This window comes from Lentinus tigrinus (assembly GCF_003813185.1).
Source record: "Lentinus tigrinus ALCF2SS1-7 unplaced genomic scaffold L226scaffold_7, whole genome shotgun sequence".
Lineage (NCBI taxonomy): Eukaryota > Fungi > Basidiomycota > Agaricomycetes > Polyporales > Polyporaceae > Lentinus > Lentinus tigrinus.
Genome location: NW_027137916.1, coordinates 973,983 through 1,001,329, shown reverse-complemented (window position 1 = coordinate 1,001,329; position 27,347 = coordinate 973,983). Strand labels below are relative to the sequence as shown.

The following is a 27,347-nucleotide window of genomic DNA, read 5'->3' as shown; positions in this document are numbered from 1 at the left end:
AGCTATCAAACATGCCTGGAGACGAAACACGACGCAAGACACACGAGGAGAGCGATAGCGAGGACGAGAGTGATACCGAGCAGATCGTCAAGGTCGACATCGACCCTTCAAAACTTACCCCGCTGTCCCCAGAGGTTATCTCGAAACAGGTACGTCTGCGTTAGTCTCTCTCCATGTTCTCTTCTCATTGTAGTGAATTTCAGGCCACGATTAACCTGGGTATGAGGCCTATTTGATGCAGGAGCTCGCGAGACAGTGCTCAGATATGCGGACGGACAGGAACGATCGGCCATGTCGCTCACGGTAAATCGACCGTCGTGAAGGCCATCTCGGGTGTCATGACTGTCCGTTTCAAGAACGAACTTGTTAGGAATATCACCATCAAGCTCGGTTATGCAAATGCAAAGGTGCGTCTGCTCTGTCCCTCCAACTTCGCCTCATGTTCCTCAATCCCCTTGTCCGTCTCCTTCTCTCCTCGTATGCATTTCTACCCGGTTCCTATGTGTAGATCTACAAGTGCGAAAACGAGGCGTGCCCCAGACCAGGATGCTATAGGTCCTATCGCTCCGACAAGGAGGACAACCCGCCCTGCGAACGCCCTGGCTGCAACTCCCGTATGAAGCTTGTCCGCCATGTCTCTTTCGTCGACTGTCCTGGACACGACATTCTCATGGCTACTATGCTTAACGGTGCCGCCGTCATGGACGCCGCCCTGCTCCTGATTGCCGGAAACGAGACCTGTCCCCAACCGCAGACGTCCGAGCACTTGGCTGCGGTCGAGATCATGAAGCTCGAGAACATCATCATCCTCCAGAACAAGGTCGACTTGATCAAAGAGGAGCAGGCGTTGGAGCACCACAAGAGCATTGTTGCCTTCGTCAAGGGTGCGTCCATGTGAGGCTGCGCCCCAAGCTGACTCCTCTGACGCGCACATGCATGTAGGTACCGTCGCCGAGTCATCACCTATCGTACCTATCTCCGCACAGCTCAAGTACAACATCGACGCTGTGAACGAGTACATCGTCAAACGCATCCCCATCCCCGTCCGTGACTTTACCGCCGACCCTCGTCTGATTGTCATCCGTTCGTTCGACGTTAACAAGCCCGGTGCTGAGGTTGATGAGCTCAAGGGTGGTGTCGCTGGTGGATCTATCCTTACGGGTGTCCTCCGCCTCGGCCAGGAGGTTGAGATCCGGCCAGGTATCGTCACCAAGGACGCACAGGGCCGTAACCGGTGCAAGCCGATCTTCTCGAGGATCGTCTCGCTCCATGCGGAGAGCAACCACCTGCAGTTTGCAGTTCCTGGAGGCCTCATTGGTGTCGGTACACGCATCGACCCGACGTTGTGCCGTGCGGACCGTCTTGTTGGTCAGGTCCTGGGTGCGGTCGGCAAACTACCCAAGATCTTCACTGGTGTGTCTCACTGCATACTGTGTCGACCAGCAGGTACTGACAATACGTGCAGAGCTGGAGATCAGCTTGTTCTTGCTCCGTCGATTGCTTGGTGTCAAGACAGAGGACAAGAAGCAGACGAAGGTGTCGAAGCTCGTCAAGAACGAGCTGCTCCTGATCAACATCGGTTCTACGTCCACTGGTGGTCGTGTTCTGAGCGTGAAGGGCGACCTAGCGAAGATTCAGCTCACGTCGCCGGCGTGTACCGAGGTTGGCGAGAAGGTTGCGCTCTCAAGACGTATCGAGAAGCACTGGCGGTTGGTCGGTGAGTAAGCTCTTGTTGATATGCTCATGCGCAGCCAGCTAATTGCTGTGGCTCTACAGGATGGGGAAGTGTACAGCGGGGAACTGTGCTGGAGGTGGACTAGGCTGCGCCGCCGCTTTTGTTGTAGAATCTGCTGGTGTACTCCAATTGCCACGATCTGTAGCACTAGAGGCGTGTCTTGTTACGTATATCACACATCTCCGCGTCGAATGTGCGGTTGTATCCATGCTCATCTTGCAGTGTGATACTTGCCGGTGGCCTGCGTCTTAGACTAGTCCGCGTAAAAGTCGGAATGATGTCAGTCATAGCGTGAGCGCGCCCATATGCCGCACGCGTCTCTCACTTGCCTTCCGCCACCTTCCTGCAGTTACCGCAGCTCTCATCGCTCTTTCTTGCTTCTCCTCAGTCTTTCGCATTTGTCGTATACTCGTACTGCGATGGCGACAATGGCGGCACCACAGCGGATACCAACCGTCGACGATCTCCGTGTACGTCGCGCTAGTGCGTCGCGGGACACCATGCTCATATTGGTCTGCTCATAGGTCAAGATGTGCTATATCTGCCGTGAAGAAGAGCGATATGATAGTATGTGGATTATTCCGACGCTTGTACTTTCGTTAATGACTTGCTCGCCGTTGTCTGCAATACAGACCCGGAAGACCCCCCTCGCGCATGGACGCACCCCTGCTCCTGCACCTTGGTCGCGCACGAGTCCTGCCTTTTGCAATGGATAAAGGCCGCCCAGCAAGATCCCGCGAAGGTGGACAATGCGCTGAAGTGCCCGCAGTGCGGAGCGACCTATGAGCTCGAGAGCGATAACCCGCGCATTCTACGCGCCCTGAATGCCATCAACTCTGTGCTGTCAGCTGCGGGAAAGGCGGCAACGGTGGTAGGGGTCGTGAGCTTGGCGACGTCTTTTGGTTTCAGTGAGTGTTCCCTTGCGTTGATGTTCGTCATCCGAGCGACCTGCTATGGTTTCGTGGAGGAATGCTCACCGCGGGCGAACAGCAATATACGTGGTCGCGACGTCCTATGGCGCGTTCGCAGTGAAAGAGTTCCTGGGTGAAGAGATGTACAACCTCCTCCTCACGGACGACCCGAACAACTGGCCATGGCACGCTTTCATCCACCTGCCTATCATCCCTTTCTCGCTCGTCCTGTCCCGCACCCGCCTCTTCGACACCTTCCCCATCGTCCCCCTTTTCCTCACATGGTCCTCCTCTCCGCCCGTTCGCGTGCCGCCGTCCCCGTCTGGTGCATCCACCTCGTCGCTCTCCTCCATTTGGACATGGCCACGGGGAACGCCAGTGCCGTATACGCCGCCTATCTCTTGGCCCCCGACCCCGCTTATGGCCATGGTCCTCCTTCCCTTCGTCCGCACTGCCTATCGACACCTCTTCGACAAACTTACAAAGTATGTCATGGGTACACTTCCCGAGGCAAGAGGGGCAGCGGGTCCTATTAGGCGGGTCATTTGGGCCCTCAACGACGATGGACCTGGGCCCCTCCGCGTCCGGATTGGAGCGAATATTCAGGATGCGAACGCTCAGGGCGCAGGGGCCGGGGCACCAGCTGGAGGCCAGGCAAACGCTGATGCGAACGCGGACAACCGAGGGAACGAACAAGACGAAAACGTCGCTGCTGTCGCTGAGCGCACCTTGCGCGTAACGACTTCTTCCCTGGGGCGGTTCATCGGCGGCGCACTCCTCATCCCTACTATTTCCGCGCGGATGGGAACGCTGCTGTTCCGTTTGTCCAAGCACTTTTCGTGGTTGCGTGCGTTCCTCGCGATCCGCGATCATCCCGCCCCGATACCCACCGCAATCCAGCTGTACAATGGCCCACCGGGGAGCAACGTCGGGTTGGTGAAGCAGATCGGCTCTGGGTTGGTCGCGGGGTTGCACATTATGACGGGGGGTACTCCGACCTGGAATGCGGCGGACCCGATGTGGTGGCGGAATGCTGTCGGATTGGGATTGTTTGTTTTCGTACGTGTTCTCCTGTGCACTCTCGTGCTATGTGTGGAGCGGATGCTGACGTTTGTGATACGTCTGTAGGCAAAAGACTGCGTGAGCCTCCTTCATTTGTACTTGACGAAGCGCGAGCTCGAGTCTCGTAGAGTGAAGAGCCGCTCCTTCGCCGGGGTCGACATCCGGGAACTCGACCTCATCGACAGGCCGCTGCAACCGGAGACTACGGGTGCTGGAGCAGATGCGTAGGCATTTGCTGTGGCCTCGACGTCCGTGGATATTCAGCCCACACCTTCTGCTACTGGCTGCCAATGCCCCTGTTTGCGTTCATCGTCTGTTGTAATGTCACGCTTTCGCACCGCTTTTGCATATATACTCTGGTTGTCCGGTCGCAGCATGATGGCATCGACGATTTGATACAGTGACTTGCCACCCCTCACGACGTTGAGACTCGCAAGTGTACTAGTGATATGGCGGCCACCCATCCGATCTAACCTCGACAGAACGCTGTGCCAGCAGTGTATCATTGTCCTTCAGCGCGACGATGGAGGAGCTGAATGTCGACGTTGAACGTTGAACTTACACCCGGGAAGGGTGAGGTGAGTCTTTCTTCATGTTATGGCTGAGCCTCGCCATTGATCTTTGCAGAGGTGGTTCACTTGAACGGTTGCCACCGCAAGCACTCCTGGACACACTAGCCGCAAGACATTCATTGCCATCCGTGCCGTTCATGCGAAGTCCGAAGTCCCTTGTATGCGTATCCACGCGAGGTACTGTTTCATTGTCCACAATTAGGACACGGCCCAAAGGTCGGATGATCCACGGTCCATTGCTATCTCGCGTCATCGAAACCGTGTCGTAGCGATGATTCCCCTCACATGACGAGAGTGCGGAGGCTATGTCGTACACTCTCTATGGTCCTGTCCTGTCATATTTGGTATGCGTCCGCCTTCGCCAACGATAACGTCCTTCAACCACCTCAGAGCCTTTTTGCATCCACCTCGACGAGGCTTGTCAAGAAAGTGCGTCCCATTGCCTCCTCGGTCCTATACACTATTGTACAAATGAACGATATCCATTTGGACAAACATTCTAACAAGAATTGCAGTGAAGACCCTGGCTCATGCATACTTCCGCACGTCCTCGAGGCTCGGGCCTACTGGTTCGCTCGACGCAGCAAGGTTGCACTGGTGGAACGCACGGACCTGATCCGGTCTGAACGCGCCGACAACCGAGTGTAGCAGGCCGCGGTTATGGAACAGCATCAGGTCGTTCTCGTGCCTATGGACCGAGACCATGTGGTCAGCAAACAACATGACTGGAACCCATTGCAACGACTCACTAGTCGTGGGGATAGACCAACTAGGTAGGAAACCAAAAGTCAGCTCGCGTCCTGTACACCGGTTTGAACTGACGTAGAGGACTCACGGAAGGCGCAATCGCGGGGCGTTGCATCTTGTACAGAAGATCCCTGACTTGTTTCAAGTCGGTGAGATGCGCACCATCCGGAAACATCGCGCCCTCGCGGTTTGCGCCTTCGGGAAGCGGGTCGATGAAGAGCTCTTTGACGCCACACGGGTGCACCTGGAAGTGCAGCTCGTCCGTGACTGGATTTTTCCACAACTGTACGCGCATTGGTGAGAACGTCGAAGACAGGCATAAAGGACTAGAGACGTACAATCGGATAAACCTTGACTAGCTTCTCCTCCCATGGCGGCAGTTCGTCATCCGGCATCTCAGGACCTTCGGACATGATCCCGAGCCCGGTTGGGAGAGCATGCGCAGGTGCCATCCACACGTACGGGTGCGGGCTGTACTTGACGCGTCCCGGAACAGCGACGCTCTTCAGCTGCGGGGGAAGAATGTCGAACATCGTCTTGCCGCTCACAAACGCGGTTGTTCCAAGCGGGACCTCGAGCTCGTCGCCCGTGCCATCGTCGTACCGCACCGTCTGGCGTGGGCCCTGCGGCACAATCTTGGCGTACAAAGTGGTGACCAAGGGAGGCTTAAGATTGTACAGTGCCGCGTCGATGTGCCAGCGGTAGAACCGCGTGATGCCCTTCTCGGTGTCCTGACTCGGTAAGCTAATCTTGCAGTTCTAGAGTGACGGCCTCGGTGGTTTCGTCTCCGCACATTTCACCGTTGCTCCGCCGTCCATCTTCGCCCAGGTTCCGTTGTCTTACATTGTCCACGGATGTACAATCGCATGCTGACGTGCGCACCTCAGAATAATGGAGTCATTGCCATCACGCGCTGCGCCAACCGCTCTGCTGGACGCTGGTGCTGCGCCTTCCTCATCCTGTTTGGAATATTGGGCAAAATATCGGGTTTCTTCCTCGCTTAGTGAGTGCCATGCATACGTTCCTGTCCATATCGACATACAGACATCCTCATCATTCCCACTAGTTCCAAAACCAGTCCTCGGAGGTGTCACGACGTTCCTCTTCGCTACAGTCGCAGTAAGTCCCTATAGCGGTCCTACACTTGGAACGACACTGATCCGTATCAACATCTCGGGTAGGTCTCGGGCCTGCGCGTGATCTCTTTCGCACAATTCACCCGAGATCGGTTTGTACTCGCCGCGTCACTCTCGTTCGGCCTCGCCGACATCTTGGTACCGGCGGGCATATTCACGCATCTCTTTGACGGCGTGGACAACCAGAGCAGCGGCCTCCAGGGCCTCTTCAACTCAATCACAATTATATTGAGTACACCATGTACGCATGCCTCTTTGTTCTCGCGTCTTCTTTGGGATGGGTCGTTGAAGCTAAGTGACGTGAATCGCTTCACTTGTAGTCTTGGCCGCGGGTATTGTTGCCTCCGTGCTCAACATCATTCTGACGCAAGAGGCGGAAGAGAATGAAGTCGATGGTGATGGGTCTCTGGAGGAGGAAGGGTCTAGGCAGAGCGAGGGAAAGGTAGAGGTGTAGGAGTTATATATGAACGACGATCGATGATAATACATATGTTTGCCACCAAGACTTTGAGGTGGTGGGTTTGCATGAATATCATTCGTTGACTAACGGCTGAAGACGAAGCCATGCCGGATGGTGTGTCCTACCGGGCAAACCGATACGTTGTGGGCACTATCTAAATGATGCGCATAGATGGGCACGGACATAAAAAACCGGAGGCAGAACGACGAGCGCCGCCGGACGCTACAGCATGCTCTTCTTCACGACCTTCCACGACGGACGTGATGTCTACGTGCTGCATAGACATCTCCAAACAATATCTCCGGATATTCAGTGAATACAAGAACTTGCCGCAGAGCTCTCGTTTCAGCGGCAAGTTGTCGATCGTTACTGCGTAATACTCATCATGGGAGGTTGTGCATTCCATAGACAGCCACATACTGCTCCAACACTCTCCTGTACACTCATTCACCATACGAATTCCTCGCACCTCGTTTCCCCCGAAAATCCCTGATCCACCTCACCCTCTCCAGTGCTTTATGGGTGTCCTTCTCTCTCGGCATCCTCCTCTTCCCGACCCACCTCGAGATCCACTTGATCAACTGTATGTACCCGCTCTCCCACACGCCCGTCCGCGCACGCCACTTCCGTTTGCGCGTATGCTCGCTCTCCCATGCACCCGGACTCCTCGCGCGCCATTCCCGCATTCGCTGCACCCATGGTCCCTCGAGCGTAACCTCACCCCAGTACACCAGTGCGGTCGCGAGTGTATCCCGCGACGGCCATACGCGCAGGTACCGCATCCATACGAGCACGAGCGGGATTTGGTAAGCGCGTTCCTCGGTTGCGAGAAGGTCGATCAGCGCACGGAACGCGGGGTCCTCGGGGACGATGCTGAAAAACGTCCGCCCATCCTCGTCGTACGGCCGTATCTGTCCTTGTCCATGTCCAGATCCACCAGCCGCCGCGTCGTCGCCGTTATCTTCCCTAATCTCTTTCTCCCACTGTCGGTCAACAGAACCTCCAGCGAAGCTGTGGAAGAGATCCGCGAGAGGCGACGACGCCGGCTCTTCTACGCTGCGCCTGACGGCACGTACTGGTGCAGAGAAGGACGCAAGGATCGGCCAGTTCCCGACCAGCACTTGCCACGCCACGCGCAGGGCGACGTCGCCGGCGCGTTCCCCCCGCCAGAAGCCAGTTACCCGATGCTTTGCGCCTGGGGCGAGAAGGGCCTCCAGGCCCGCGACCGCCTGTTCGCGCCCCAGCCGCTGCCGATGTAGCTCTACTTCTGTGTTGTGGTTCGGGAGGATCCTGCCCATGCCAAAGTCTGCAATGGCGACCTGGAGCGCGCCTTCGAACATGCGTGCGAACCGGGCGGCCTTGAGGAGGATAGCGAATGTGGTGGAGTCGGGTTCGACGTGGAAGACTTGCGGCATGGTGTCCCAGATGTAGAAGACGGCGTCCGGGCGGCGAATGCGAAGTAGGCAGGCCATGAAGCTATTGATGGCGCGGCTGTCGACTAGCTGACTTCTGGGGGCGTAAATGAGGCTTTTCCACTGGGCCCCAGCTACAACTCTTGCCGCATGTTCGGTCGCAGGGGAGTGAGAGGACTCCTGTTTGTGCACGAACTCGAGGAGCAAGCGGAGCGCGACTTCGGGTCTGTTGGCCATCGTCAACGCCTCGACGGCCTTGGTCAGCTTCGGCCCGTCGAAATGGGCTTTCATCGGCAGAACGTCTTCAAGTAGCTCGATCGCCTCTGCGTAATTCTCCCGTCGAACTAGACCCTTAATCGCCACGAAGTATGCAACGAGGGTCTTCCTTGGACTGCCTATATGGTCCTTGCCCGCGTTGAACCTCGCTAGAAGCTCCTCTGCGGAAATAGAGGATTTTCTGGCGGCTATCTGGAGCACTTGCAGCCATACTTGGGACGATATACCATCTGGGCGTGGCAGGGTCGGGGGACTGACGCTCGACGCATTCACGGGCTCTTCACGGGTGCGAGCGGTGCTCTTGAGCAAGTACTTGATATACATATTCATCTTCTTCGGGCTTCTGAAGGAGCGAAGGTGCTCCACCAACATCTGGTGCTTTTGCTGGGGAAGCATCGTGTACACGGCGTTCGGACCGTAGTACTCTCCTCCTCTGATGCGCCGCCAGTAGCGAGCAGCTATCCTTCGCCGCCCAGTTCCCCCGTAGATGCGTAGGAAGGCGCGAGTGTGTGACAGGTTGGGAGCATAGCTGCGTGAGCACATATGTCGCTCCACCAGCCTCGCGACTTCCAAAGTCGCGACTGGATTCTCAAGGAGAACGCGGTAGGTCCGGACTCCCAGGTCGAGGTTGCGTTTGATGGCAACGTCGAGGAGGATGGACATGAAGTGCTGCACTTCGCGGCTGGTGTTGGCCTGACCGAGTATCCGCAGGAGAAGTGACAGTTGATAAGCATGGAGGGAGTCTCTGAGCTGCAAGGTACGCAGCACGACATCGCACAGAGGCGCGTACATCCGGTGCTTGGCTAGCCAGTACGCGGAGAGGAGGATGAGCAGCGGCCCGAGTTCCGCAGTATGAGATGGGGGCTGGGACATCGCAAGCCTATGCAGAGTAAAGGCCTCGACCTGGGTCACGGGTTCCTTTAAGAGTACAGAGAGAACAACCCAGGTTGGCAGAACGAGACGGGTGCTGATGGGGGAGGAGGCATGACGCGCAAGTACCGTGTCGATGCCATTCAGAGCCGACGATAGGGTAGAAGCATGGACAATAGAGTCCCACTGCTCGTCTGGGGTCTGCGGAGAAGCGAAATAATGATGAGCGTCAGGGCCAAAGTCGAAGGAGTGGTGAGGACGTACCGGCGGGACTCCGTCCGCATGGGGTGTGGGCAGGCGAGACTGGCTGCTCTGCTCATCCTGAATGGACAGGCTTCCGGGGCGCAAGCATTGCAGACGTGTCAAGTCTGGGTGGAAACAATGTTTGCGGAATGTTTCGAGAATGAGGGAGGGAGTCGTATACAAGATCTGCTTGCGGAGAGAGCCAGACGGGGAGGCTTTACGAGCATATTGGCGTGAGGGCGGACGGAGGACGCAGAGACGAGTCCGCAGCGCGCTCCGCCACATACATTGGCGAGCTGTGCACCACAGGCCAGCGAGGGTTGAGCAGGATGGGGAGGACGGCGAGCGACGGATGAGAGGCAGCGAGCAGGGCCTTTGACGCGACACTGACAGCGTGAAGCGGGCCTCAGCCACAGCGGAGTGTGAATGTTCGGGCGGCGCCCGTGATGGGATCAGAGGGGACCCACAAAGGGCGGGGCCGCCGTCGTTGGCCGCCAAGTCTCGTTTGTCTTCGGCCACGTCCCCGTCCTCGCTGTCGGCGACAACGAGCAACATTGTCCGAAGTCATTCATCGCAAGCACACGGTGCGCATCTCTTGAATGCCCAGCATGCCCCGAATCCTCTTTGTCAGTGGTTTTCACCCCTCGACGCGTGCGAGAGACCTCGCGTACGAGTTTGAACGGTGCGTCCTCGTCGTCTTGTCGGCCTCGCCACTCGTTGAGCCATTTCCACCGCAGGTTTGGTCCTCTCGTGCGTTGCGACGTCCCCGCCCCGCGCAACCCGCATGCGAACTCCAATCCGTAAGTGTCTCTTTCATCCCTACCCGACCTTCTATTCCAGTCGCATCGCGTCGACAAACCGCCATCCCCGCATCGCGCAAACCATCCGCATCGAGTCGAGTCGTCGTGCCTGTCGCTGTCGAGTCAATGTCGTCGAGTCGTCCCCGTCGTAGTCGCCGAAGCCCCGCACCGAGTTCGAGTCGCCCACCGTCCGCGACGGACCGTGCACCTGTTTCGATTCGCTATGCCCGAGTTTCGCCCGAACATCCGCGCTCAACAATCCTCTCCCGCCATGCAGCTACGCCTTTGTCGAGTTTCGTTCTCAACGCGATGCAGAGGATGCGTACTACGACATGTACGTCACCCGTACTTGCCTAATGTGGCCAAGTCAATCATGCTAACCTGTGCTTCTTCATCATACACAGGCATGGTCGGTACTTCGAAGGCTCCCGCTTGAGCATCCAGGTCCGTGTCCCATCACTTCCCACTGCACCCACAAACAATTGCTTATCTCTCCTCCTTTACCATCACAGTGGGCCAAAAATCCCCCCTCGTCCGTCTGGCGCTTCGACCGTCCCCGCTCTCCCCCGCCCCGCCGCGACCGTGAGCGTTCGAGGAGTCCTCGCCGCCGGAGTGACAGAGACAGAGGCTACGATCGCGACCGTGACCGTGACCGTGATCGTGAGAGGGACCGTGAGCGCGACCGCGACCGCGAGCGGGACCGCGATGACCGGGATAAGGATCGCGATGACAGGAGGCGGCCGCGCAGCAGGAGTCCTGAGCGCAGGCGGAGCCCGACCCCCGAGCGGCGCAGCAGCAAGGAGGACAGGGCGAGGACGCCTCCGCCGCTCGAGGACGGGAAAAAGGACGATCGCGATGAGTCCCGCGACCGCGCCCCGACGCCTCCCCGTGATTTCTGACCTGCATGCAGCCCAGGTGACCGTCGTTGGCAAGAGCTCTGCTGTGCTCCTCCAAGTCTCCGTTCTCGTTTCGTTTCGGTTTCTATGTTCCCGAAAATTACAAGAATTGTCGAGTGAATCTCGTAGTGTCGCTAGCTTCATTGTCATGTAATTCGGACAGTACGTGTATAAGATCCAATTCAACCCATTTGACCTGAGATAACCATCGTTCACTTGCGCACCGGTATGCGCCTACTCTGTTGAACTTCAATATTAATGTCATGCTCAGGTTTCCTGTTGATTGCCTTGGCTGCTTTGGTAGACCGCGTGACGGTAGGTTGGACGTCTTGCCAAGGGGTTGTAAATCGCCATGAGATGAGTTGACTACGGCTACAAGTGATATACATCCGGGTGCACGGTTCAAGGTTAATATCGCGAGTGCAGAGATATTGGTACAGCAAACTTAAGCAGGAGTTGCCTGCTGCTGGAATGCGGCTTGTATCTCCACGAGCTGCGATACAAGAGATAGGGTATGAATTTGCAGGTTCGCGACCGGGAAGACCAGTAAGCACGCACCTCCAACTTCTTTTTCTCAGCCTTCTCTCCTAGGTCCTTCAACTGATTCTCCACTCGTTTGCTATGCCCGTTAGTTCAGGGATGGTGGCCTGAACTGACAAGTAAGAGAGTACGCACATTTCACTCCGGATGAACTCTAACCGGGTGTCAACGTTATGCTTGGCCTCCGTCTGGTCCTGCTTCACCAGCACAGGGCCCACGAGCTTATACACAGTGTTCTCCTCCGTCAAGGACGAGAATTCCTGAGATAGAGGTATCTGTGTAAGCTGACGGACTCGAACGCGTAGGAGGCAATGGAACGCACCTTCTTGACTAGCTCATTCTCGGAGAGCTGTGCATCGAGTTTCTGGCGAGCATCGACGGCGAGGGATAGATCGGCTTGTATTTTCTGAAACTCCGTTGATGCTGTCTGGAGACGTTCCTGCAGCGCGTGAGACATCGCGTCCGTCGGAAGGTCGTGGAGAAGAGCAAGCTGCAGCGTCCGGCGCCAGCGGTCCGACGAGTCTCCCGCCACGAGCTACTACTGCCCGCGAGTCTAGCTGCGCGACTCGTTCAACTCGAGTCGTCCTTTCAAACAGCCATATGTATAGTCCCAAAACATACAATAGTCTCGACAACCTACGCATGTGTAGCTATAACAAGCAACGTCAGTCAACCCGCCTTCGCTTCTCATCATGTCCATAGTCGACAGACCGCTCCCTCGACCGCCGCCTCTCCTTCCTCGCCTCGTGGCGCCGACTCTCCCGCCTCGGTGAACGCGACCTCGAGCGTCGCCTCCGATCTCGGTCGTCATCCAAACTCCGATCTCTCCTGTCGCGGTCGTACTTGTCCCGCCTACCTGAGTCTCGGTCGCGGTCATCGCGGTAGTATCGTTCACGGTCGCGCGCGCGTTGCTCGTCTCTTCGTCGGTCACGGTCGTCGCCGCCGGGTCTCCTGCCGTCATCGCGGTCACGCCACGAGTCGCGACGGCCGTCCTTGTCGCTATCGCGCGCCCCCCACTGCCGCATCCCAGCACCCGTCGGTGCACCATTGGCACCTGTGACCGTCCGTCCAGGTGGTAAATTCGCACTCTGAGGACAATCTGCATCGCACGATGAGCAATGTGGGAAGACGCTGCATGATGAACTGAACGCGCACCTTTCTTCAGGTGGGGACCGCCGCAGAGGAAGCACCCTCCACCAGCGGTGGACGTTCCACCAGCCTTCACAGGGCCAGTACCGCCAAAGCCACCCGTCGCGACAGTCGTATCCTGGTCAAGCAAGTGCGTGTACTTCGTCCGCCCTCGCTTGCCAAAGTTCTTCACTTGCATAACCTGCGGCAGCATCGAGACGTCGACAGTGGACTCGGTCGCCTCCGTATAGTCGTGTCGCTTCAGCACCTCGTCGTCCTGGTGGAACGCACCCTTGTGCCAATACTTTTGCAGGAATTTCTGCTGGCCCTTTGGTTTCTCTTTCCGCGTCTGCTCGGCACGCTCCAGATCCTCCTTGAGTCGCTGTTCCTCTGGGAGCGCACGGCGTCGCTCAATCTCCTCCCGTTCGAGTTCCCGTGCCAGCTCAGCCTCCTTGTCCCGCTTGATACGAGCAAGCTCACGTAGCCGCCAAGCTTCGAACTCGCCGGCAGGATCGAGCCCATCCGTGTCGTCGACATCTGGCTTCTCCTCCTCCTTCTCCTCTGCGAGAGATCGAAATGAGGACGAGGACGAACGAGATACGTTCAGAATGATACGCACTTTCCAGCAGCTCGCGACGGATGCTCTCGGCGACCATGTCGTGGCTCGCCTTCTTGCGCTCTTCAATCTCCTTCTCCTTCCTCTTGATGGCCTCCTCCGAGTCTTGTGCAAGAGCCTCCCTCTCTGCGATCGTCTCGCGAGCACGCCTGAGAAAATGATTAGAGATTGAGAGTGCGCAAGGACACAGTAAGCCGACCTACTTTGGTACGAAGACTGGTCGGAACTGGACCTTCGGCTGCTCTTCTTCAGACTCGGACTCTTCTTCGCTGGACTGACAAAAATACCATTAGCTAGACCAGGATAAATTTATACAACCGTACCTCCTCTTCTTCTTCCTCTTCCTCTTCTTCCTCCTCCTCCTCCTCCTCTTCCTCGTCTACCAACCACGCATAGGTCAAAACATAGCGATGATTTCACAGGACTCAAGACACACCTTCTTCGAGCTCTGCAGCTGTCCGCCCTGACTCCTCCTTGCCACCAACGATGACCTTCCCCTCCTTCGAGATGTTCACGTCTCTCAACGACACGCTGATCGCGCCCTTTGCCTGCTTCCCCACCGCATCTCTGTGCACGGCAAGTCCATCCTCGTCTTCCTCGTCCTCGTCTCCGACATCCCGGATAAGCACATCGCCCTCGTCCTGGTCCTCCTGCTGTTGCTCGACCTCGTCATAGTCGGAGTCTGATTCTACGGCAGCGGCGTCGAAACCCTTTGGTGCCTTTCCTTTCCGGTAGCGCGCAGCCGGTTTGGCTATGCGAGGTGCAGGTTTCCTCGGCGCAGAAGACATGATGGACAAGTGCAGACTAGGCAACCAGAAGAGAGAACGGGGGAGAGAGCTGGTGGTGGTCGCAATTGAAGACAAGGAGCGCCGAGAGAGAGGCCTCCGAGAAAGTCGGACTTGTACATCGAGCACTTTTCGATCCGCACCAAGTCGCACTTACTTCGCTCCGTTCGCTCACTCTCGCTCGCACATCCTCCTCGTCTGTGCTGCACTGCTGAAGCTTCGACTGGCTTACTCGTTTCCCTGGCGCGGTGATGGCGGGACACGGCGCGGACGGTGAAGAGGAATGGGAGCGCATCGCGGAACCCAACTGGCGAGGACTCGGGCTTACCGACCCCATCAAGAGTGTCGAGGTGCGTCGGTAAGTCCGAGTACGCATTGTGCGTAGTTTATGACTGTACTTCTGCAGGACAAATGGCTTCTGCTGCCTGCGTTTCTCAAAGTCAAGGGCCTCGTGAAGCAGCACATCGACTCCTTCAACTACTTCGTCGATGTCGACATCAAGAATATCCTCAAGGCGAATAACAAAGTCACTTCGGACGTCGACCCCCGCTTCTGGCTCAAGTACACAGACATCGTCGTCGGCTTCCCAGAACGCACCGACACAGAAGCGATTGACAAGAGTATCACCCCGCACGAGTGTCGGCTGCGCGACATTACCTACAGTGCCCCCATTCTCGTCACCCTTCAGTACACCCGCGGCAAGAACGTGGTGCGGCGCACGAATGTCAACATTGGACGGCTGCCGATCATGCTTAGAAGCAACAAGTGCGTGCTCACAGGCCGCTCTGAGGCTCAGCTCGCGCGCATGACCGAGTGTCCGCTGGACCCAGGCGGGTACTTCATCGTGAAGGGCACGGAGAAGGTCATCCTCGTGCAGGAGCAGCTCAGCAAGAACCGTATCATCGTGGAGATCGACCCAACCAAGGGCATCGTTCAAGCTTCTTGTACATCGTGAGTCTTTCGTCTGCATATCGGCAGTTTCCCGTCTGAGTCGTCCTTGCTAGTTCTACCCACGGAGGTCTCAAGTCGAAGACGTACGTCGCTACGAAGAAGGGCAAGATCTATCTCCGGCACAATTCCATCCACGAGGATGTTCCTATCGCCATCGCTCTCAAGGCTCTGGGCATCCAGTCCGACAAAGAGATCCTTCTGCTCACTGCTGGGAACCACGAAGCGTACAAGTCTGCGTTCTCGCCTAACCTCGAGGAGGCTGCCAAGCTTGGCGTGTTCACTCGCCACCAGGCACTCGAGTGGATTGGCTCTCGCGTCAAGGTCAACCGCAGAGTGGTCGGTCCGCGGCGTCCGGCATGGGAAGAGGCACTTGAAGCCCTTGCGACGATCGTGCTCGCGCATGTACCGGTCCATGGACTCGATTTCCGCTCGAAGGCTGTCTTTGTTGCCACGATGACTCGGCGCGTGCTCATGGCCATGGACGACGAGAAGATGGTCGACGACCGAGATTACGTTGGGAACAAGCGTCTAGAACTGTATGTCCAGCCAGCTTCATTGACGTCCGCAATCCTCATGTTTCTGCTCCAGTGCCGGGCAGCTCCTCGCGCTCCTGTTTGAAGACCTGTTCAAGACGTTCAACGCGAACCTCAAAATCTCGATCGACAAGGTGCTCAAGAAGCCATCGCGCACGTCCGAGTTCGACGCCTTCACTACCATGCAGTTCCAGGGCGACCACATCAGTTCCGGCTTCGTGCGCGCCATCTCCACGGGTAACTGGTCTCTGAAGCGGTTCAAGATGGACCGCGCCGGAGTCACACACGTCCTCAGCCGACTCTCGTTCATCTCTGCACTGGGTATGATGACGCGCATATCGTCCCAGTTCGAGAAAACGAGGAAGGTCAGTGGCCCCCGTGCGTTGCAGCCGAGTCAGTGGGGCATGCTGTGTCCGAGCGATACCCCGGAAGGAGAGGCCTGTGGGCTGGTGAAAAACCTTGCGCTTATGACGCATATCACGACAGACGTCGAGGAGGAGCCGATTGTCAAAATCGCCTTTCTGCTTGGGGTTGAGGGTGCGTTTGCTCTTACTGTCCTGGTCCGCCCGTTGTTCTCACTTTGCCTTCCCTTAGATATCAGTCTTGCCACTGGGGCGGAGATCTACGGGCCGCACACGTTCGTTGTGAACGTGAACGGAAGTATCATCGGCCTGACACGCTATCCTGCGCGGTTTGTGAGCAACTTCCGACGGCTACGACGAGCGGGCAGGTTCAGCGAGTTCGTTAGCATCTACATCAACCACCACCACCGGACGGTCCTCATTGCCAGTGATGGAGGTCGTATTTGTCGACCCATGATCATCGTCGAGAATGGACGACCACGGGTTACCTCCGAGCACATCACGGTACGGCCGTACTCGTCCGCCTATGTTGGACCTGTGCTGACAGCCAAGTAATGTAGTTGTTGAAACAGGGTCAACTCACATTCGACGACTTCCTGCGCAAAGGCCTCGTGGAGTACCTCGACGTGAACGAGGAGAACGACTCGTACATCGCGCTATATGAGAAGGACATCGTCCCGAGTACAACCCATCTCGAGATTGAGCCCTTCACTTTGCTCGGCGCTGTCGCGGGCCTCATCCCGTACCCGCACCACAACCAGTCACCGCGGAACACGTACCAGTGTGCTATGGGTAAACAGGCGATCGGAGCTATCGGGTACAACCAGTTGAACCGGATCGACACGCTGCTGTACCTATCGGTGTACCCGCAGCAGCCGATGGTGAAGACGAAGACCATTGAGCTGATTGGATACGACCGACTGCCTGCGGGGCAGAATGCAACTGTGGCGGTGATGAGTTATTCGGGGTACGATATCGAGGATGCGCTCATCTTGAACAAGGTGAGATGGCTGTGCGTTTCTCCCCTGTACCACGCTCATCTCCTGCACAGGCGAGTCTTGACCGGGGCTATGGTCGGTGTCAAGTTCTGCGCAAGAACGCGACGCTCATCCGCAAGTACCCGAACGGCACGTTCGACCGTCTCGCGGACGCGCCTGTGGACGAGTCGGGGCAGACGCAAAAGAAGTACGACATCATCCAGCTGGACGGGCTGGCGGGTGTCGGGGAGCGCGTGGATCCGGGGGACGTGTATATCAACAAGCAGACGCCGACGAATGCGAACGACAACTCTTTCACGGGGCAGGCTGCGACAGTGCCGTACAAGAATGCGCCGATGACGTACAAGAGCCCGGTCGCGGGACAGATTGACAAGGTCATGATCACGGAGACGGAGAGCGACCAGACGCTGATCAAGGTGTTGATTCGACAAACACGGCGGCCGGAGCTGGGGGACAAGTTTTCGAGCAGGCATGGGCAAAAGGGTGTGTGCGGGCTGATTGTGAACCAGGAAGATATGCCGTTCAATGATCAGGGGATTTGTCCTGGTGAGTGCTCTTGTGTTATGTGCGATGGGATGGTAAGCTGACTGCACGGTGGAAGATACGATCATGAACCCGCATGGATTCCCGTCTCGGATGACGGTGGGGAAGATGATTGAGCTGCTGGCGGGGAAGGTGAGGAGACGTGTCCAGATTCGCGCTACGTTACTGAGATTGATTTGTAGGCGGGTGTTCTAGCTGGAAAGTTGCAATACGGGACTGCGTTCGGTGGCTCCAAGGTACGTCTGGCATTCTATTCTGCCAAATATGGGGTACGTATACTCAATGGATGCAGGTGGAAGACATGTCGCGGATATTGATTGAGAAGGGATTCAGCTATGCGGGCAAAGACATGCTGACGAGTGGTATCACTGGGGAACCATTAGAGGCCTATGTCTATTTTGGGCCGATATACTACCAGGTGAGACTTGGGCAATGTGGAACGAGTATCGTCATCGTGCTAACTTTGTTTCCTTGTGGTAGAAACTGAGTAAGTGGCGAGGCTGTGTCTGAAGTGGCGACATGCTGAGTGAGCGGCTGCAGAGCACATGGTAATGGACAAAATGCACGCCCGTGCAAGAGGTCCGCGTGCGACGCTGACACGACAGCCGACGGAGGGACGGTCGCGGGAGGGTGGACTGCGTTTGGGAGAGATGGAGCGAGACTGTCTGATTGGTTACGGAGCAACGCAGCTGCTGCTGGAGCGGCTGATGATATCGTCTGACCAGTTCCAGGTGGACGCGTGCGAGGAGTGCGGGCTGCTGGGGTACAACGGGTGGTGCCCGTATTGCAAGTCGTCGAAGAAGATGGCGCAACTGACGATCCCGTATGCGGCGAAGCTGCTGTTCCAGGAGGTACGTCTGGTGTTGTTGTGGTTGCTCATGTTCGGGCTTGCTGACTGTTTGGACGCAGCTGATGGCGATGAATGTTGTTCCGCGGTTGGTGCTGGATGACGCATAGGTTCGGATAGGCTGTAGGACTCTAGACCACACACTGTATATTAGCTAGCAGGTGTTTGTATTTTTGGCATTTCCTGGCTGGCGTCAAGGATTGCTCAGCAGCGCAGACGCCCGAGGCTGTGATCGCAGCGGGGACTCGTGCGCCGTGCTCTCGTCTCGTCCACAGTCCACATCCACCACCAGCCTCAGCGTGCTTGGCTTCTCCTCGTCCCTTCCTTCTTCGAGCCTGTCCATCCGCCATGTCGGCCACCCAGGGTGCTCCGTAAGTCCCCCCTTTCCTTCCTCTGCCCCCGACCTCCTCGTTTACGCCTCCCCAGGAAGCGCATCCGGATTACAGGTGCGATTCCTCGTCTCCCGTCCTAGCCTTCTTCTCCTCACCTTTCTCTAGTTGTCGCTGCCGATGGCCTGTCCAAGCGCGAGGTCTTCCGTCTCCCGGACCCCTTCGCCGTCATCACCGTCGATGCAGAGCAGACTCACACCACAAGCGTCATGAAGAAGACTCTCAACCCCTACTGGAACGAGTCCTTTGACATGTGCGTCCCCGTCTGTCCTCTCCTTTCTCTTCGCTCACAGCCCGATAGCACCGTAAAGGAGAACTCTGTCATCGCAGTCCAGATCTTCGACCAGCGCAAGTTCAAGAAGCGCGACCAGGGTTTCCTCGGCGTCGTCAACGTCAAAGTCAGCGATGTCATTGACTTGGAGCTCGGTGGTCATGGTGCGTCCGTCTTCTCCCATTTCTTCTCTTATACGTCCCTTTCACAAGTGGTTGGGCTACGATCAACTGGCCCCACTTGCTGCGACCGATCCTTTGTTGGGTCATCTACGTCCCCCATCTGTCTCATCGCCTTCCCGTCGCTCACACGCTCACAGAGATGCTCACTTTGGACCTTAAAAAGTCCAACGACAACCTCGTCGTCCACGGAAAACTCATCATCTACCTCTCCACCAACGTCAGCCAGCCCATTAGCAACCCTGGTCCCTCCCAGGTTAACGGCGTTACCGAGGCCCTTGGCAACCTCTCCGTCTCTACTCCTTCCGCCAGCGCCAGCAACCCCAACCTTGCTGCTGGCAGCTCACTCTCCCGTACTCCCAGTGCGACTGCCCAACCCTCTGGCCACGACAGCCACATCTCCATGCCCGTTCCTCAGGTCACCCCCACCGTCCCCGAGCCCGACCACGCTGCGGCTGCGGCCCCTGCGCGCCCGCTAAGCTCAGGCGGTGCCGCCGCTGCCACTCCAGCCGCCGCACAGACACCTACCACAACAAACGCCAGCGCGACCGCACAGACAGCATCCAACAATAACGCTCAGACGCGCAACTTTAACCCCCACGAGGACCAGTACGGCCCTCTTCCCAATGGCTGGGAGCGCCGTATCGATCCTTTGGGCCGCACGTACTACGTCGACCACAACACTCGCACCACCACCTGGCACCGGCCTTCATCCAACCAGACAGTCAATACCCACGCCCAGGATGGCGAGACGAATGCCGCCCGCAACCAGCACAACCGTCGTATCCTCGCCGATGACATGCTCGAGGCCAACAACAACGCCGGCGTTGCCCGCACCGGTTCTGTTACTGGTCAGGAACAGGCCGCCGCTGCTAACCCCGGTGCCGCCCCGGGAGGCCTCGGCCCGCTCCCCGCAGGCTGGGAGGAGCGTCACACACTCCAGGGCCGGCCGTACTACGTCGACCACAACACCCGTACCACCACATGGGTTGATCCCCGTCGCCAGACCGTCATCCGTGTCATGGGCCCGAACGGGCAGAACTCCGCCCTTCAGCCGCAGACGATATCCCAGCTCGGCCCTCTCCCGTCCGGCTGGGAGATGCGTCTCACGTCGACGGCGCGCGTGTACTTTGTGGACCACAACACAAAGACGACGACATGGGATGATCCGCGTCTGCCATCCACTCTGGACGCGAATGTCCCTCAGTACAAGCGCGACTTCCGTCGGAAGCTCATCTACTTCCGCAGCCAGCCGGCGATGCGCAACCAGCCAGGCAACTGCCAGATCAAGGTCCGCCGGAACCACATTTTCGAGGACAGTTATGCGGAGATCATGCGCCAGACCCCGAACGACCTCAAGAAGCGGCTCATGATCAAGTTCGAGGGCGAGGATGGTCTCGATTACGGAGGTCTTTCTAGGGAGTTCTTCTTCCTGCTCTCCCACGAGATGTTCAACCCCTTCTACTGTCTTTTCGAGTACTCCGCGCACGACAACTACACGCTCCAGATCAACCCTGCATCTGGTGTCAACCCCGAGCACTTGAACTACTTCAAGTTCATTGGCCGATGCCTGGGCCTCGGTATTTTCCACCGTCGATTCCTGGATGCCTACTTTGTCACCGCGTTCTACAAGATGATCCTCCGCAAGAAGGTCACGCTTGCGGACCTGGAGAGCGTAGACGCTGAGCTGCACCGTGGTCTCACCTGGATGCTGTACGTTCCTGTCCCTTATTATTGAGTTAACCCCCTGCTGACGAGGTGAGCTCACAGTGAGAACGACATCACGGACGTCATCGACGAGACGTTTACGACAACCGAGGAGCGCTTCGGCGAGATGGTGACTGTCGAGCTCAAGCCCGGTGGTGGGGACATCCCAGTCACGGAGGAGAACAAGAAGGATTACGTGAATCTCATCGTCGAGTACCGCATCTCCCGTCGCGTCAAGGAGCAGTTCGACGCGTTTATGTCCGGCTTCAGCGAGCTCATCCCGCAGGACCTCATCAACGTGTTCGATGAGCGCGAGCTCGAACTGCTCATCGGCGGTATGTCCGAGATCGATGTGTAAGTCTCACTTGTCTCTCCTGTGGTGATGTTTCCTGACGATTGCCCTTAGCGATGACTGGATCAAGTTCACGGACTACCGTGGCTACGAGGTCAACGACGAGGTCGTGCAGTGGTTCTGGAAGTGCGTGCGGAGCTGGCCGCCAGAACGCAAGAGTCGTCTGCTGCAGTTTGCGACGGGAACGTCGCGGATCCCGGTCAATGGCTTCAAGGATCTCCAGGGCTCGGACGGTCCCAGGCGATTCACGATCGAGAAGAGCGGGGACCCGAACCAGCTGCCCAAGAGCCACACGTGCTTCAACCGTATCGACCTCCCGCCGTACAAGGACTACGAGACGCTAGAGCAGAAGCTGACGTGGGCGGTCGAGGAGACGGTTGGCTTCGGTCAGGAGTAGAGTGTCTGTGGACCGTCTCTGTCTTTTCTTCTCTCTTCGTTTCTCTTATTCCCTGTCTGTTATGTCTTGAGCACACTATTCGCCTCGCATCGCCTCATACATATGTTACACTACGCTTCTGATGTACATGTCTCTTACGCCCTCGGATCGCTGGTCCTAGTACCAGACCCACGTCTCCACATAACGCCGCAAAGCCTCTTGTTGTCTTGCCGTGTCGTATTTTCCGTTCAAATTAGTGTCTGTTTATTACATGCATATCTCTTCACTTTCTTCACGCTGTGCTGTCTTTTCTTTTCACTTTTGCGCTTGTTGGATTTCCCGTTTTGCATTTTTCGCTTTGTTTTGTCATCTGTTTGTTGTGAGTACTTCCAAATTTTGAGTGCATTTGCGAGGTTGAGGATGGACATCACAACTGTTTGGGATTGGTGACTGTTGTAGGAGGATGGTTGAGGTAGTGGGTGCAAGGGATTGTCAGACTCATCGGCATGTCAGGTGGGGCAGAGTAGTGTGTAGCACCCGCATTTCATTGTATATACCTGAGCGACTTGTATAATGAATCCCCACATGTTTGCTATGCGGGTTCCCTGCATCCCCAGAACAACTTTAACTGTATGTACTATGTTTTAAGAGACTATAGTGGCTGGGAGTGTTGTGTAGCATTTTCAACCTTGGATCAATGTTCTGCTCCTGCTTAGAACATCTGGGCCTAGTATAGTTGGCAAGATACCCTGTTATGAACCCTCCATTGAACTAGGAAAGTGCCACCTGTTGTGGTGCTAACCTTGCATGCACAGAGTTAGACAATGTGCTCTGCCACACATTGGGCATGCAGCTCAGCCATAATGGTTTGCCAACACAGAGAGTATGAATCATGATGCATAGGGTTCACATCACATCTTTGAAAGGATGGGCAGCTAAGCTTGTCATATGGCAGAGTGTTTCTGGTGAGGGAGGCTGACCAAAGGTTCTTTTTATAAAGAGTGCATAATGCCATTGAGTACACTTGCTTGTAGGGGGCCATTATTAGCAGTAAAGAATAAGCTTTATGGCACTTTGAGATTGATATTCATCATCAGCTAATGCTATAATTACAGCACTACACCTATTAGCTATAAATTGATTCTTGAACATGGATGGAAAAGCATTACTATAATAGAAGGCATTTCAGAATTCAAATCATCAGGAGTCTAGATCTACAAGATAATCTTCACACTCTGAAAGGCTACTAGAATTATTTGTCTCTAGACTCACTCAATAGATAAATAATGATGTAATTAACAAGGCACTAATGAATAATCTCTTTCATAGTACAGTATATTCATATTGTGTTTCCATGAAACTAATACTGGACAATGATCACAGTTGCATTCTGTTGCACACAAAGTATGACTGATGCCAAGTTACAGTGTAATGCAGGTGTTTGGGCACAAGGATCACATTTAGCCTTGCATCTGCAACATGATAACAAACAGAGATCATCCTGTTCTCATATGTTGACAGAGAGTTGGGGATGCCCATCTCCCTGTCATTTTCCAGTCTCTTACATCTACTTCTGACTTCTCCAATGTTTGTTTTGAGCTCCATGTGCAAGGACCCTTCAATGATGTCACCTCAAATGAAGTCTTGGCCATGTCACTTCACTTATATTCTTCCCTTAATCAACCCATGATTATTGATCATGATCCCACATGACCAGATACAGCATTCAGCATCCTTCCTCTTCATGAGACCCTGTCACTTCTATCACAGAATATGACAATGACTCTGTGCAGCAATGCTCTTAGTAAGAGTGACACCCTGAGTTTAGATAAATCTGAGCTAAGGCTGAAGGCAGGTTGAGCCACGGGTGATCCGGAGCTGAACCCGTGGCTCATAGCAGTTCCAAAGGTTTGACCCAGATCCGTGCAGCTCTGATCTGCCAGAGGAACTGGACCTGCCGATCTGTACCCGCAAACTGTGGCTCCACCCACAAAGTGAGCTGGACCCACAGCAGATTGCAGGTATACAGCTCTTCCAGAACTGTGGTTAAATAACTAGATGCATACACAGATACATACATACACTCTCAGACCCAAGTATATGCAGACATGCACTGGAAAAACTAGTAGTAGACTCATAGGACTCCAGTGGTTAGGTGGTTAGGTATACAACTCCTTGATGAGAATACGTCGACGGTCAAGCTCACAGGGATCCAGTCCAGAGTCCAGACTATCTGAGCACACTGCCCTCACATGTTGCGCACATTGTCGAATCACACCGCACTGAAGGCAAGATGAACATTATATAGGAAGGGGAGTGTCTTGGGGTTGCTGAGCGTGCTCAGGAGTCAGCAGCGTGGATGGAAGTATGTTGATAGCAGTCGAGGCTGTTGAGCCCAGATGTAGGTTCGCAAACCTGATCAACAAGTTGCATGGTGACACTGGAAGTTTGAGTAGATCAGCCAAACCACACATGAATGAGCAAAGCGTAAACTCACATAGATCAAACCAGTGGGGCCGTATACATCACACCTCATGCCTTGTCACACCATCAGACTGCCCTGTGCTCGGTCTCCATCAGAGCACTCTCACTTATACTCCCTACAATGCCCAGCTATGACATCTACCCCCACCCTGGAGTTCTCTTCCCCGCAAGATCCTCTCCTGCGCACCCAGTTATGTCCATGATTAACGACCTCATCACCCATCTCTACTTCCTCTCTGACACTGCTGCTAGGCGCAACAGAGATGCGACAAACATGACTACCCTGGTTCTCTTTGTCAACAGGTCTGTGTCGACAGCCATGGTACGTTTTTCTCTAGTAGATGCACTTGTCTGACTCTCACTATCCATATTTCAGTTCTTCTTGCCGACTTCAAGCGACCTCAATGAGGACTCCGCTGCTGCTGCCACAAAAATTGACGTGTATCTGGCTGACATCCACGGTGGGGTGCTGATGTGCTGCAATGTCAATGATGAGCAAGGAGCAGTTGTTTTGCAACTACTCCTCGCCTATCAAGCCTTCTACACCGGCATTCCCTCCCTTGATGTGGACGCCTACCTTCTGATGACCACCATGCTCGTGGAAGCTAGGGACCTTTACTAGGGACCTTCACGAGTTAGCAAAACCCGTGGGTACCCAAGGATAAATCCGTGGGAATACCCATGGGTAAGTACATCTGCGGGTGTAAGTACCTGTTTCCCACGGGTTTTCAAGGATGCGGGTATGGCTAGGTAAACCTGTGGATACCTGCACACCCTCATGTTGTAGGCACGAACCGTGGGATTCTAATGATATGTCACACGAATTTTTCCGATCAAAACTGAGTGTGCTAGAGGCAAAATAAACATGCCCAAATCTGAAAGTATAGACTCTCTTTTGCGCACTTTTGAGCGCTTACCAGGGCATCTCGGGCAACTGAGCATTAAAGAGAGCCTATACTTCCGGATTTGGGCATGTTTATTTCGCCTCTAGCACACTCAGTTTTGATCGGAAAAATTCGTGTGACATATCATTAGAATCCCACGGTTCGTGCCTACAACATGAGGGTGTCACATGGGTAACCTGCAGGCTGCATAAACCCACGGGTACCCGAATATCATACCCACAGGTATGGGTAATCCGTGGGAACATACCCGTAAGGATGCGGGTATAGCCTTTGGATTTTCAACACCCATGGGTACGGATGACAGGTACATCTGCAGGTCACTCGTGAAGGTCCCTAACAAGTACTATGATTTGTGATGACTTGTATATACAAACTGTGTATTGAATTGACAATGAATCAATTTTGATTACATCAGCCTTCATGACTTGCGCCTGCGACTCTACCCGCAGCGGCTCAACCTCCACCACCAGCGTGATCCAGATCCATGCATGAGCCTGAGTGGTGGATACAGGTCATGCGGCTCTGGTTCCCCACGGGTGTAGGTCCGAATATCTGTGGGTATATCCGCACATGAGCCGGACCCGCGTTCAGCCTTAATCTGAGCATAAAGTGTACTTGTTGTTGTGGGGGTGCAGCCAGTCATATGGTCTTGAGGATTAGAAGAGTTGAACTTGATGGCCTCTCTGATCCACATGTATTCTTGGATACCTGAAAGTATCTCACTTTGTCTTGATCACTCTTGGACTTGCTTGCCTCTATTGTCCATGAACTTATTGTTCAGACTGATGTACATGAAAGTTAATTGTATGAAACAATCTTCACCTGAGGCTATCAAATCTGAGGATGATATCCAGTTGTTCACTCCCACAACCCCGACAGGACTACCTTTGAACTCTGCCCCCTTTTCCAGTTATGACTTCATCACCCTCGTTTCTACTCATCATGCCTTACTTGGACATTCGCTCAGACTCTGCTTGCTTCCGGACATCCGCTCTGTCATCCACTTGCATTATGACATTCTATCCATTACTTATACTTAATAGGGCTTGATTGTTTGCTTCTGCCTCATTACATCCGCATTCCGCCTCCTGTCTCTACTCCTATCAGACTCTGACCAAATATTTGGATATTTGTATATAAGACATACCTTACAGTCAAATAGTTCCTCAGTTCTGATATCTCGTTACTCGTCCTTCGACTATCCAGTTACTTGGAACTCAATCTATCTGGCTTACCCCGCAACCTCCGTCTGAACTCCATCTAATTCTCCATTGGACCTCCGCCTCTGTCTCACAACTTCTGTTTTTGTCTCTGGTCCTAACTCTCTGCTTGACTCTCTTATTCATAGCTTGCTCCAGTATAAACTCCGGAGCCTCTTGTCGGACTTCTGCAAATTGAAGGCATTAATGCATCTTCAGGTGTTGGTCAATAACTTTGCCAAAGTCTTCATTCTCTGTGCACTTTCAGACTTTGGACTTTGAACTTCCATTTGGAGTTTGACTTGTGCACACGGTCCTAACATGTAGGTCCCACATGATGACTTGAATATGACTTGATAATGCAAAGTGGATCACTTGAGAATGCCTCACTTTGTGCATGTAGATATATGCATGTATGACTCGATAAATGATGAAGAATCAAGACTGAAGACTGCTATCTTAGCAGTACTAATAGAACTTGCCTTGGAAACCACTCAACTTCAGAGTGGAAAGAGATGGGGGGGAGAAAATCTTCTTCCTCATCCCTTGAGGGATGGGGGTTTATACAGTGACAGACAGAAATAATGCCCGCTCTGGGCAATGTGTAATAAATGCCCCGTAACTATGCCAATATAACATATATTCCCAAAGTTTTTTCTGTGACTTATAGGCTTGCTCAGCCTCTATCCTGAAGTAAAAGAACAATGGCATTTGCCCCAGTAATGCATGAGTTTTTCAAATAACAAGTACACAACCAGGGTTATGGGTAAGTGTACAAGGTGTAATGATTTTCATATAAAATACCAAAAAGTGGGGAAAAACTGATGAACAGTTCAGTGATGTGTATGTCCACCTTGAGCCTCTCTAAGGGCCTGAACATGGTCAGGGAGTGAATGATACAGCTTGGCAATGAAGTCATCCTTGAGTCCATACCACTCCTCTTGCAATGCGGCCCATAGCTCATTGAGGTTTCAAGGAAGAGGGTTGCAACGGTGGACATGACAATCTAACTCATCCCAGACATGTTCAATGTGTTCATGTCAGGAGAGCTTGAAGGCCAGG

At 54.8% G+C, this 27,347-nt stretch overlaps 11 protein-coding genes across 11 annotated transcripts; 7 read left to right on the top strand and 4 right to left on the bottom strand.

Annotated features, from left to right (window-relative positions):
- Window positions 1–1,961, top strand: L226DRAFT_483535 (uncharacterized protein). Its single transcript, XM_067677016.1, has 7 exons — window positions 1–149; window positions 204–219; window positions 280–407; window positions 509–884; window positions 943–1,413; window positions 1,466–1,717; window positions 1,777–1,961. Exons 1-7 carry the CDS (start codon window positions 12–14, stop codon window positions 1,818–1,820), a joined length of 1,425 nt encoding a protein of 474 aa, XP_067537719.1. The 5' UTR covers window positions 1–11; the 3' UTR covers window positions 1,821–1,961.
- A 94-nt stretch (window positions 1,962–2,055) lies between these two features.
- L226DRAFT_533143 (uncharacterized protein) lies at window positions 2,056–4,081 on the top strand. The gene is made up of 5 exons (XM_067680392.1): window positions 2,056–2,205; window positions 2,260–2,302; window positions 2,368–2,643; window positions 2,726–3,705; window positions 3,775–4,081. The coding sequence occupies exons 1-5, from the start codon at window positions 2,164–2,166 to the stop codon at window positions 3,934–3,936; spliced, it is 1,503 nt and encodes a 500-aa protein (XP_067537718.1). The 5' UTR covers window positions 2,056–2,163; the 3' UTR covers window positions 3,937–4,081.
- A 947-nt stretch (window positions 4,082–5,028) lies between these two features.
- On the bottom strand, window positions 5,029–5,845 carry L226DRAFT_569350 (Clavaminate synthase-like protein; the record flags this gene model as incomplete). Its single annotated transcript, XM_067684287.1, has 4 exons — window positions 5,029–5,049; window positions 5,116–5,310; window positions 5,366–5,758; window positions 5,828–5,845. 4 exons carry the CDS (start codon window positions 5,843–5,845, stop codon window positions 5,029–5,031), a joined length of 627 nt encoding a protein of 208 aa, XP_067537717.1.
- L226DRAFT_611504 (uncharacterized protein) lies at window positions 5,810–6,714 on the top strand. Its single transcript, XM_067686291.1, has 5 exons — window positions 5,810–5,855; window positions 5,915–6,030; window positions 6,094–6,146; window positions 6,209–6,404; window positions 6,484–6,714. The coding sequence occupies exons 2-5, from the start codon at window positions 5,919–5,921 to the stop codon at window positions 6,615–6,617; spliced, it is 495 nt and encodes a 164-aa protein (XP_067537716.1). The 5' UTR covers window positions 5,810–5,855; window positions 5,915–5,918; the 3' UTR covers window positions 6,618–6,714.
- Window positions 6,715–7,066: 352 nt separating this feature from the next.
- Window positions 7,067–9,709, bottom strand: L226DRAFT_459207 (uncharacterized protein; the record flags this gene model as incomplete). The annotated part of the gene is made up of 4 exons (XM_067675499.1): window positions 7,067–7,246; window positions 7,319–7,584; window positions 7,624–9,370; window positions 9,455–9,709. The coding sequence occupies 4 exons, from the start codon at window positions 9,707–9,709 to the stop codon at window positions 7,067–7,069; spliced, it is 2,448 nt and encodes an 815-aa protein (XP_067537715.1).
- Window positions 9,710–9,934: 225 nt separating this feature from the next.
- L226DRAFT_505216 (RNA-binding domain-containing protein) lies at window positions 9,935–11,188 on the top strand. Its single transcript, XM_067678021.1, has 5 exons — window positions 9,935–10,106; window positions 10,162–10,224; window positions 10,502–10,558; window positions 10,629–10,668; window positions 10,737–11,188. The coding sequence occupies exons 1-5, from the start codon at window positions 10,024–10,026 to the stop codon at window positions 11,121–11,123; spliced, it is 630 nt and encodes a 209-aa protein (XP_067537714.1). The 5' UTR covers window positions 9,935–10,023; the 3' UTR covers window positions 11,124–11,188.
- Window positions 11,189–11,528: 340 nt separating this feature from the next.
- L226DRAFT_459505 (uncharacterized protein) lies at window positions 11,529–12,117 on the bottom strand (the record flags this gene model as incomplete). The annotated part of the gene is made up of 3 exons (XM_067675519.1): window positions 11,529–11,739; window positions 11,796–11,920; window positions 11,983–12,117. 3 exons carry the CDS (start codon window positions 12,115–12,117, stop codon window positions 11,529–11,531), a joined length of 471 nt encoding a protein of 156 aa, XP_067537713.1.
- Window positions 12,118–12,239: 122 nt separating this feature from the next.
- L226DRAFT_551926 (uncharacterized protein) lies at window positions 12,240–14,261 on the bottom strand. Its single transcript, XM_067682849.1, has 6 exons — window positions 13,841–14,261; window positions 13,728–13,783; window positions 13,608–13,678; window positions 13,408–13,553; window positions 12,816–13,349; window positions 12,240–12,759 (listed from the first exon to the last, which is right to left on the bottom strand). Exons 1-6 carry the CDS (start codon window positions 14,190–14,192, stop codon window positions 12,326–12,328), a joined length of 1,593 nt encoding a protein of 530 aa, XP_067537712.1. The 5' UTR covers window positions 14,193–14,261; the 3' UTR covers window positions 12,240–12,325.
- A 68-nt stretch (window positions 14,262–14,329) lies between these two features.
- L226DRAFT_483521 (beta and beta-prime subunits of DNA dependent RNA-polymerase) lies at window positions 14,330–18,637 on the top strand. The gene is made up of 13 exons (XM_067677015.1): window positions 14,330–14,539; window positions 14,596–15,140; window positions 15,194–15,676; window positions 15,729–16,210; window positions 16,268–16,539; window positions 16,596–17,036; window positions 17,087–17,579; window positions 17,635–17,708; window positions 17,759–17,812; window positions 17,869–17,994; window positions 18,057–18,063; window positions 18,117–18,427; window positions 18,486–18,637. The coding sequence occupies exons 1-13, from the start codon at window positions 14,441–14,443 to the stop codon at window positions 18,531–18,533; spliced, it is 3,435 nt and encodes a 1,144-aa protein (XP_067537711.1). The 5' UTR covers window positions 14,330–14,440; the 3' UTR covers window positions 18,534–18,637.
- A 134-nt stretch (window positions 18,638–18,771) lies between these two features.
- L226DRAFT_544610 (ubiquitin-protein ligase) lies at window positions 18,772–21,718 on the top strand (the record flags this gene model as incomplete). The annotated part of the gene is made up of 7 exons (XM_067682285.1): window positions 18,772–18,794; window positions 18,850–18,869; window positions 18,921–19,065; window positions 19,114–19,247; window positions 19,403–20,975; window positions 21,033–21,323; window positions 21,376–21,718. The coding sequence occupies 7 exons, from the start codon at window positions 18,772–18,774 to the stop codon at window positions 21,716–21,718; spliced, it is 2,529 nt and encodes an 842-aa protein (XP_067537710.1).
- A 2,584-nt stretch (window positions 21,719–24,302) lies between these two features.
- Window positions 24,303–24,803, top strand: L226DRAFT_521754 (uncharacterized protein; the record flags this gene model as incomplete). Its single annotated transcript, XM_067678720.1, has 2 exons — window positions 24,303–24,503; window positions 24,558–24,803. 2 exons carry the CDS (start codon window positions 24,303–24,305, stop codon window positions 24,801–24,803), a joined length of 447 nt encoding a protein of 148 aa, XP_067537709.1.
- Between the last annotated feature and the right edge of the window lie 2,544 nt (window positions 24,804–27,347).